This window comes from Pseudochaenichthys georgianus, chromosome 22, assembly GCF_902827115.2.
Source record: "Pseudochaenichthys georgianus chromosome 22, fPseGeo1.2, whole genome shotgun sequence".
Classification (NCBI taxonomy): Eukaryota; Metazoa; Chordata; class Actinopteri; order Perciformes; family Channichthyidae; genus Pseudochaenichthys; species Pseudochaenichthys georgianus.
In genome coordinates this window covers 8482647-8493548 of record NC_047524.1, presented here as the reverse complement: position 1 = coordinate 8493548, position 10902 = coordinate 8482647, and the positions used below count along the sequence as shown (strand labels likewise).

At 42.8% G+C, this 10902-nt stretch overlaps 2 protein-coding genes across 2 annotated transcripts; both read left to right on the top strand.

Moving 5' to 3' along the window:
• Positions 1–4287: 4287 nt before the first annotated feature.
• Positions 4288–6331, top strand: tpgs1 (tubulin polyglutamylase complex subunit 1). Its single transcript, XM_034111811.1, has 2 exons — positions 4288–4772; positions 5459–6331. Exons 1-2 carry the CDS (start codon positions 4441–4443, stop codon positions 6108–6110), a joined length of 984 nt encoding a protein of 327 aa, XP_033967702.1. The 5' UTR covers positions 4288–4440; the 3' UTR covers positions 6111–6331.
• Positions 6332–6742: 411 nt separating this feature from the next.
• LOC117467599 (uncharacterized) lies at positions 6743–10834 on the top strand. The gene is made up of 4 exons (XM_034111326.2): positions 6743–7031; positions 7952–8494; positions 8589–8749; positions 9393–10834. Exons 1-4 carry the CDS (start codon positions 6867–6869, stop codon positions 9814–9816), a joined length of 1293 nt encoding a protein of 430 aa, XP_033967217.1. The 5' UTR covers positions 6743–6866; the 3' UTR covers positions 9817–10834.
• The last annotated feature ends 68 nt before the right edge of the window (positions 10835–10902 follow it).

The window sequence follows — 10902 nt, the reverse complement described above, 5'->3', positions numbered from 1 at the left end:
TCTTCGGACAGCGCCAGTGTCTGTCTCATGCAGCAGCTCATCCAGTAATCAGTGACCCGGCCGACTGTACAAATAAACACATTTATAACTAGTTTAGGGAGTTTGAGAGGTAATTAAAATAGCTAAGGGTGATGATCTGACTTGAAGTGTGTGTTTTGCTGCAGAGGGAGGAGCTGCAGGTGAGCAGAGCTGCGTGTCTCCGTCCTGTCAGATTAGACTTCACTCGCGAGAGAAAGATAAATAATCTGAATTCAGGGTGCAGTTTACTTTGACGTGGGGGTGAGCAGCAGAGGTGGGGAGAGGCGGGGCTATTGCCTCATCATTATTGCTGTAGATGTTGCACAAACAACTGTAGCATGGTCAATAGCGTCCGGAGCACGATAGCAACTCTGCGATCCGCCATTGTTGTTGTTGTTGGTGTCGAAACACTTCAGCACTGGCGCGGGGTAAGCGGAGGTGAGCAGAAGAGGTGGGGAGAGGCGGGGCTATTGCGCAATCACTATCAGTGATCTGAAAATGTCCGTATAGGGCGCACACACGGAGCTGTTTGACCCCCCAGAGAGTGGCGTATGCATTTCTATCCACCTTGGGACCCGTTGTCGTTTCCTCAGTCGTTTAGTGCCATATTCGGTCCTCCTCGTGTGGCCGAACGGTCTATATGACACTAAACAGTAACGCAAACGACCGAATTCGTCCTCGTGGGGCCGCAGCCTAAAAGTAGTTCATGCGAAAAAAAATTCGCTCTTTTTTGAGAAAAGAGCTATATTCCTGATTGGCTGGGCGAATTGCAAACCACGCCCCGTAAAACTCCCAAAAAGTTTTGTGAAGCCGCCATTTTATTATCCTCGCATTAGCATTATTAGCATTAGCCCAGCGCAGAAATGCAGAGAGACTAATTTATGGCAACACAAAATAAAACATGGGAGCGGTGGAGATGAGGAGGTGTCGGCGTTCTGGCGATTTACTCGGAAGGCTTCAGTAGAAGCTGCTGGGACTCCCAGCAGTGGCTTCGGAGTTGGGGACTGAAGCCACTGCCAGTCCCCAACTCCGGGGACTTTGGGCGGCAGTATACGCCGTGAAGTGGTTTGCGGCCTGCCAGTAAACCCAAAGCAGAAGAAGAAGAAGTGACGTCAGCGGCTTCATTTGCCTAATCCACCCCCAGGGACTTTTTCTGGTGTGAACGCGATCTGTACTTAGTTCATGCGAACTAAAGAGTTCGCATGAACCTTTGTGGGAAAAGTACCGCAGTGTGAACGCGCAAACGGAGGGGTAGGGTGTAGGGGGCGATTTGGGAATGGGCCTTAGTCTTCTTCATCAGCCAACATCCTTGGTATCTGTTGTTCACCGAGTTGATTCTCCCCCCAAATGGGAATGTGTTTTACACTTTACAATAAGGCTCCCTTTTGGCAGTTATACATGTTAGTAACTCATTCATATAGTCATAAGAGATGCCTAGAAACATCAAGATGGAAGGGGGGAATCAACTCAGTGAACAACAGATACCAAGGATGCTGGCTGAAGCTAGGTAGCCAATATAAAGCAGTACAGATCAATGTGGGCTCACTATTTGGCAAGCAACCGGTCACAGTTGCCCTGTTTATCTCATGTCCTGTGAAAGCTTATTAATGATTTATAAAGTGTTCACAATCTAATTAATAAATTTATTACAAACTATTCGTAAACCCTTTATAAGGGAAGTCTTATTGTAAAGTGATCTTAGCCTGTATTGTATCTGCACTAGTATGTAAAATGATTCCTAACTCAGGGTTCGTACGGGTGCTTGAAATCCTTGAAAATGCTTGAAATTTGACGTGGTGTTTTCAAGGTTGGGAAAGTGCTTGAATTTTGGGAATGGTGCTTGAAATTGAGATAAAGTGCTTGAAAATGTAAATGCTTTACTTTTACAAAATATTGCTGTCTGACTGAATAGTTCGCTTTTTAGATTAAAAGAAAAGAATTTCTGCAAAACACTTGCAGAAACTGCAAGTGTTTGTGTTACGTGTGACCTGGGCATTCTGATGAGAGTGATAGATGACTGTGTGCCAGGAGGTTGCAGTTTCAACGAGCGTTGGCTAGCAGAAGACAAATACAAGCCATGGCTAAGACGAGGGTCAAGCCCACGAGTAGCCTCCTGCAAAGTTTCCAAAAATAACGATGCGAGAGTCTGCGCTGATGAGCCACATGAAAGGTACGCCGTAGTAGAGCATTTTAGATTAGGCTAACGTTGCATGTTACGTTTGTTTAAGCTAACGTTAGCGAGCTGAATAGCAAACTCCATGAGGGATAATAATAATTGCAGGGGACAATCATTTCAGAGGAGCGTACCTATGTTATGTGCGTTACAGTCGCCATCGTGTGGTGTTCAGAGGATGAAGCTCTCACGGCATTTCGTGTTATAGTCACGAAATATAATCTATTGATTCGACACAGAGCGATTTTGAAAGCAATGTATTTCTACTGGTAGTATGTTTCGTGCCTAAACCAAATGTGACTTGCTCTATCGAAATCAGTCACATTGACCCGAAGACACATTTTCGTTTGTATTACTGGTCTCGGGGAAGCTCGCGAGTGTGTTTGTGTATTTTTGCGTTTGTGTACCGGGGAAAACCTCACAAGAAACACCGGCTGTTGTTATGCTTGCTGTGACGTTACATTAGTCCGTTCTCTGCTTGTAATCATGCCGAAGCTTCAAAGTTGTATTTATCATCTGAATTTGACGAAACAAGTGTAATATTCTGAAAGCCAAGACTTTGTTTATTTGAAAACATGAAAACAAACTGTCTTTTATATAAAATTGAAGTATTATACAATTAAAACTACATTTTGCTTTAATCCCATGTAATTGTAGAATGAACACAGTCTTCCTTTGGAGATGTATAAGTCAGGAGTCTTGAGTAGTCAACATTACCTAAAATCATTGTACACATTTGTACATATTATTTTCCACTTGTTACCATTGTGAGTCTATTTGTATGCAGCTCTGCGTGATTTGGTGGCTACAATTCAGGCTAATACACTACCAGAGGTGGATAAGTACTCAGATATTGTACTTGAGTAAAAGTAGAAGTACTCAGATCTTGTACTTGAGTAAAAGTAGAAGTACTCAGATCGTGTACTTGAGTAAAAGTATAAGTACTCAGGTCTTGTACTTGAGTAAAAGTAGAAGTACTCAGGTCTTGTACTTAGTAAAAGTAGAAGTACCAGAGTGTAGGAATACTCTGTTACAGTAAAAGTCCTGCATTCAAAATGTTCCTCAAGTGAAAATAGAAAAGTATTCTCATCTAAATATAGTGAAAGACAGTAAAAGTAGTCGTTGTGCAGATTGGTCCATTTCAGAATAATATATATGATATGTTTTATAATGATTGATCATGAAAGTGTTCTCAGAGCTGGTGAAGGTGCAGCGAGTCTGAATGACTTTGTATACTGCAGGGTAGCTGGTGGATTTACTCCGGGTGGAACTAAAGTCTGATTCAACACTTGATTAGATTTCACATCATTCATCTGTGAAGTAACTAAAGGGATTAAATACATGTAGTGGAGGAAAGTACACCATGTACCTCTGAACTGTAGTGGAGTAGAAGTACACCATGTACCTCTGAACTGTTGTGCAGTAGAAGTACACCATGTACCTCTGAACTGTAGAGGAGTAGAAGTACACCATGTACCTCTGACTTGCGTTCACTACCAACAATTAATCAATAATGTATTGAAAAGTTATTTGGCTGATTGTTTTATATTGGCTCAGACAGGTTATATGGGAGGCCTAGTCTATGTACAGGTCACTAATTTTGAAATATTAAACTTAGTTTTCTTTTCTTTAATTTTTCATCCTCGTGTAGAATGCTATCACGAAACACACATTTGGTTGTTTATAGCATAAAGAACATCTGATTTAATGTGAGGTAGGGAAATAATCATTTGAGTATGTGTATATAAATATGTAATTTACAACAGCTGTAAGATGCTTGAAAAGCTGGAAAATGCACCTTGAAAATGCTTGAAAAGTGCTTGAATTTGACTTTTGAAAAGGTGTAAGAACCCTGTAACTGTGGTGTAACAATATAGAATGTTGTTATTATTCCATATTCTTAATTTGTGTAACAACGTGTTCACATTTTATTTCAGTAAATAAAATGGATTTCACAAAGAGTGAGAGGAATGGGAATTAATGAGCACCTTAACCCGACTTTAACATTAGGGATCAGAATCCCTACGCGCCCCAGAACGGACTATTTGACGAATCAGACAGCGTCCCTAGCAACCAGCAGACAGAGCGGAGTGATTTTGGAGACAGATCTTCTTTTTTAAGGCTTGTTGTAGAAATCGGATAATTTCGCTTCTTTTTCTTGCGATATGTAACACCGAAATAAACGGGTCAATTTCCTGTCTCCCGACCGGTATTAAATCACTTCCGTTGCTGCATCACGGGACGTAGCTATGGCGGACAAGGAGAAGCGCCGGTCCGGGGCAGCTCCTCCAGGGATGCCCGATGGGAAAGCCACCAAATCGGACTGCGACAGGGAGTTTCTGTCGCAGGCCGGGGTGGGAGAGCTGCTCCGCGGGGCCATTCTGAAGATGGTGGAGGCTAGGTCGGACGATCCCATCGGGTTCCTGGCCGACCACTTCTGTAACCTCGCCTCGGTGACAGAGCCCGGCACAGCTGGATGCGGCGATGCGGATCAGATGAACAACGGGCCGCAGAGCGCGCAGGAGCAGCAGCATCTCAATCGGGCTCTGTGGCACCTGCGGCTGGCACACCACTCCCAGAGGTCAGGGCACAGAGATTTACGGTCCTAACCCACAACCCTTCGACATTGCTTTTTTGAAATAATGAACCAAATATTATTCTAATAGAACATATGATTATACTTCAGCAGTCTATTTAATTAAGCACATTTTATCTTTTGCTCTTTGTAATCTTACATTAGTGTAATTTTGAAACCTATATAGCCTATAGTGATATAAGATAAAAACCAATTACTCATTGCTCTCTGTGCATGTTTATGAGAGACTGTAGAAGTCTGTTGTTTTGGGGTCTGTGTGACCACCTATGTAGTCAATTATTTTTCATAGTCAATTGCACTGATAAGAAACTGCAAAATGTAAGTTTTATAATAACAAATGGCTAATCCTTGGTAAATTATTTACTGTTTATCTTCCTTCACCATGACACTTAAGTTACTCTTGTATCTTTTCAATTCACCAATTAGATGGGGGAACTGCACAATTGGTTGATTTATTAACAATTTCTCAACATTACCAACTACCGCCTTAGAATATTTTAAGAACCCTTGATAGAACGTGATAAACGACCATTAAAGACTTGAGTTTATTGTCAGTCACTCAACAGAAATAGAGATTTTGCATTATCTGTCGCAAAATAATTTCCTGCAGAATGAACAAAAAGTTTTGTTTTATCTTATATTTTTGATCCCATTTCTCATTTTAAACCCAGATCTGCCTTCAGCAACAACGTCTGTGTGGCCTACGACCTTTTGAACAGCACCGGGCCCCGCAGACGTGCAGCTGAGGTTCCTGAGTGCCCTGAAAGCTCCTGTAACGACAGCCAGACAGAAGTGGGAGGGGGAGTAAGGGGAGGCCTTTACACACAGACTCTGCAGTGCCTGTGCAGTGAAGGTGGAGTCCCTGCCTCCACCTCCGCCCCGCTCCTTCGACGCCTCCATTGCCAAGACCACGAGGCCGTCCCTTATGATGTCTTCCGTCACGGTGTGCTCACATGTGCAGTTTTCTCAGACTACATCCGGCAGGCTCAGAGGCTTTACGCTGAGGTGTGCTGCCCTGACGAGGGGCCTGCCTCGCGGGTACTTGGCATGGCCGTGCTGGGGACCTTAAGGGAAGCCCTGGAGACTTCCCAAGGCAGTGAGGCTAACTGCTGTGTTAATGCTAATACTAAATCTAATTCCTGTCTGGAGGCTAATGTTAAAGCTAAGCGCTACCTGGAGGCTAGTGCCAAGATTTCCCCATACAAGCTTGGTCAGGCCATGGCTACAGCCCAGACAAGGGGCCCGGGGGGGGATATGGATGCAAAGGAGTTTGAGAACGCAGCCGCAGAGCTCTTTATCACTCGGGTGAAAGTTTTGTCCTAGGTTTTTGTTGCCCGTTTCTCACAATCTGAAGTATGTTCTAGAGTTAATAAATAGGCCTACCTTCTGTGCACCTCCTGTAACCTCAAATCTACACATACAGATATTACCTCTGCTCAAGATGCCACTCAACCCTATAATTCCATTGTTTGGAAGATAACACTTGTTGTAAAGCATATTGTTTGATGTCTATAATTCAACTTAATAAAGTGGAAGAGATCTTAATTTAACTACAATTTGAAATGTAATCATTTAACAGTGTATTATGTTGACATTAAATTATTCTGGGTACAAACATTATTCATTTAAAACAATATTTAAATGCATTCCTGTCTATTGCATGCAGCTATTGGAAAACATTTAGAAAAATTACCAACAATACACTATTTTCCATGTAATATATTATGTCTTTTATACTGAATGCTAACACAGAAAAGTCAACAAATAGGCCCAATCTCCATTTACATGTGTATATTTTAATGTGTATTTGTTATAAAAGTTATATATTAGACTCTATATAAAGCTAGTGACATACAGTAATCGACAACACTTCTTACATTCATCCACTAGATGGCAGCACCAGCAGAGGCTGAAGAAAGACCGACACAAACAGAAAGAAAGCGGAAGTACACCACTTTGCGCTTTGTAGTGAAATGACAGTAGCGTTACCTGCAGGAACACCCGAGGCTCTTCATTTACATTACTGTCACCACTGTACCTTAATGCCGTGCGTGCTGCCTCGTGGTTGCACTTGTCCACATGGAGGAAGAGGAGCTGCTGCGGCCCTTCATGTTCCTGATGACTTACATGCTGCTGAAGCGCAGGAGAGATTTAAACAACGCCAACACTCAGAGGCGCGGTGAGATCCAGAGACGCATCAGACATCGGCAGTACTTCCTCCAGAGGCAGAGGAGGACGCTCATGGTCAGTCAGTCCCTCTCTGGCTCTTTTCATATCCAAGCATATTCACCGTCATATGTAAAGGCTAAATATGGCAGTCAATCAGGCTCCATTACATGGCACAACAGCAGTTTATAATTAAAATATCCAAACATTATATTTGTGGTTTGTAAAAACACTTTGTGTGAGACTTATTCATTAAAGTAAGCTAGAGACCCTCCCAAACCCCCTCCCATTTACTTTTCACATTTTACAGTCAATTGGGTCCAGTGTTAGCCTCTTCCTCTTACCACTTGTTTTTTAACAACCTGCTGTGGAAAATACAGACATAGAGTATCTCTTGGAAAATAAAACCAAAATCCTGCAACAAATAAACCTTTCAAACAAATTAATGTGCTTTACAAGCAAGGACTTGCATGGTAAATAAATAAAATGAAACAAGTCATGATCATTCCCAGAATATAGTAAAAAATAAATCATAAAGATGATTATGACATCTCTCTGAATAGTATAACTTTAAAATATAAAACCCTACAACAGAGCCAGGATTAAAAGATTGGTTACTGGTTTTAAAAATATCTATTTCTGCTCAAATACCAGAAAATTGACAGTTATACAAACAAAAATAAAAAGTAAAGCCAGGTGCTAGGCTGCATAGATCTCAACAAAGGCGCAGAAAAAAAACACGACAATGCATGTTTGTTTTGACATCTGTTCTTTATCTGTTTGTTATATTAGCAATGATAGAAGTATAGTTTGTTATTGTACTAACCGTAGCAGGTTATATTTAGTGTTTTTATATTTATGGCCTTAGATTTCCCTGCTAGAATTTGTCCTTACACCATTCTGTTGTCAAATGTTGTGAGAGTTGTGACTAGTGAGATAGAATTATGTGAATTAATTTAAAGAAAAATGTAACTTATGATGAATCTTCTTCTCCCCAGATGATGATAGCAGGAGGTATGCGCTCCAACGTCCGCACACGTCCATGGTCCACCACTCCAAGCACTGATTGGTGGGAGCGGGTGGTGATGACAGAATTCCAGCCCTCTGATTGGCTCGATAAGTTTCGAATGAGCAGGGAGACGTTCTTCTACCTGTGTGACAAGCTGAGGCCCCGTCTGGCTCGCCAGGACACCAGCTTCCGTCTGGCGCTGCCGGTGGAGAAACGCGTAGCAGTGGCTCTGTGGCGCCTGGCGTCCAACATCGAGTATCGCACCATCAGTACCCTGTTTGGAGTGGGGAAGTCCACTGTGTGCAGGTGTGTTAGGGACATGTGTCACGCCATCGTGGCACTCCTCAGCTCCATCTACCTGCGGCCCCCCAGTGAGCAGGAGCTGGAGGACTCAGCTCGGCTCTTTCTGTCCAATTGGGGCTTCCCTCACTGTGTCGCTGCCGTAGCAACACTCCACACAGCCATCATCACGCCATCAAACAACGCGTCCGATTATGCCAACCCTGCAGGCTGGCTCTCAGTGCTGTCGCAGGTAGAGAGGGCACCCAAAAGTGCTGTTGAAAATATTTGTTTGCTTTTTTTCAGATTTTGACCTAGTGCCTCTTTCTGTGTCTTTTGTGTTTCAGGTGGCTGTTAGTGGCCGGGGGCAATTCTGGGATGTATGTGCCAGTTTCCCAGGTGGGACGGACCCAGCTGACATCTTCCAGAACTCATCGCTGTGTGCCACAGCTGCAGAGGGAGGACTGTCGTCTGCCCTGCCACCTGTCTTCATGGGAAATTCACTCCGGTAAAGTTAAAAGCATGACAGTTGAGTCAGGGTTCAATTCAGTACCAAGTAGTCATGTCTCACAAACATAAACAAAATTATCTTTTGTCTCAATGACCCAACCCTTGTTAGCTAAATTATTGATAAATTCAAGTAAACAGGGGCTGCGTTTAAGAACAGGAATACTATTATAAAAACATCCGTTTACATATTTCCTACATCACGTAAAGTAATGACCAGGTCGTATTACACACTTGGTCTCAAGTGCCATTGCTCACAATGACCATACACTTATATCACATTCTAAAACTTTACTATATAAAACACTTCAGCATAAACAGTTTCACACCAGCAAACTACAAGTCGGTGCAAGTATTTTCAATTGATAAGGTGTTAGGCTCATGGATCCTCTTGGATTTAACAACATTTCTCCTACAACATCCGATACACAAATGTGAAGTACTACACATTTAAGGCCATTGTGTTTAGGATATTAATTGTTGCACCATAATTGAACCTCAGACCAGTTAGTGCTGCCACAATCCTCTCAAACATGCAACATATTTACAATTAGTATCCGACCAAACTGGTTTAAGCTGGATAAGAGCTTACATTTTGCAATGCTTAGTCATTTTTGCATGTAAAAATCATCTGTTGTGTTCAGGTATGTGCTGCTGGGGGAGGCCTGCTACCCTCTGCAGAGCTGGCTAATGAAGGCCTATCCTGAGGAAAGGGGCAGCAGCACAGCACTGACCCAGCCACAGCAGCTCTTCAATGGGCAGCTCACCAGAGCGCTGCGTGTGTCTAAGGAGGCTCTGCTAAAACTCAGGGCACGCTGGCAGTGTCTGAGCAAGAGGAACGACTGTGGACTGGACGTGGTGCCCACCATGATTCTAGCTTGCTGCATCCTGCACAACATGTGTGAGTCCCACGGAGATGCCTTCAGGGTGGAGTGGCAGGTGGAGGTGACAGAGGCAGAGAGCCCTCAGCCCACACACAAACAGCCTTTAACCCACAGCATCGACCAAAGTCAGGCTGAGGAGGTCCGACGACTCTTCCATGACTATTTTGAAGAACAGAATAATTAAAAAAAAAAGTCTAAACAAAAGACTAAGCTAAGTACATGTACTTTAAAGTGGACCGATCATGCTATATTTGAATAATATATTGTAGGGCCATACCTATATAAAACATGTCTGTGAATTTTTTTTTCAAAATACCAAACAGATCATGCATTTTAGCCATGCCTCATTTCGCTCTATATGCTCTTTTCCAGCCCTGTCTTCACAAGGGCTGATTCTGTGGCAAATGAGCTGCAGCTGACCACGCCCCCCCCCGCAAAGGAGGGGGGCGAGGCACGAGCGTCATGTTACCCTGCTGTTACCATGCTGTTACCATGCCACGCAACCTCTCATTCCCCATAGGTGGAGAGTTGCCCATATAGGCGGAGCACCCCGTTTCTGACGTCAGAACAATTTCAAATTTGTATCAGATCCGTTGCAGCCCCGTTTTTAGAGATTTGGGTATGGAGGAAAAGAGAGAGGGTTGTGTTTTCTGACACTTGGTGAGTTCCCTGACACACCGGGGACACATTCATGTATAAAAGACGTACACAAGTGCATTTTGCATGATAGGCCCCCTTTTAAGTGTTTGTAATGTCAGTACTTTCCTTCAGGCTACTTCATACTTCAGATCTCAGAGGGGAAACATTGTAGTTTTTACTTCAATGCATTAGCTCTTTATTGTGTAATTAGTGATGCATCTGGAAGGGTCTATGACTTTCTATGTATCAAGACACGACACAAGTGTTTTTTTTACAATTTCATTACGTAATGTATTTCTGTGAAGGTACGTTTGTTGTATATTGATTCTGTTTGTTTGTAACCAATGTATAATGTTAATATGTTGTACAAATGTAGAAAATAGCAACAACAACTACTATATAAACCAATGGACTAACCCTAACCCTACTGAATGAATACATTGTGAACAGGTCTAACATACAACTCAACTCTAAGGCCACAAGATGTCACTGCTACCACAGCCATCGTTAAGAATGTGTCTGATGCTGCTTGCAGTATAATGCAGTTAAGGATGAATTGATAAAAAGCAGATCCTTATTGAAATGTCCTGATGATCTATTACCATGCACCACACTTCCAAGGATCTTTCTC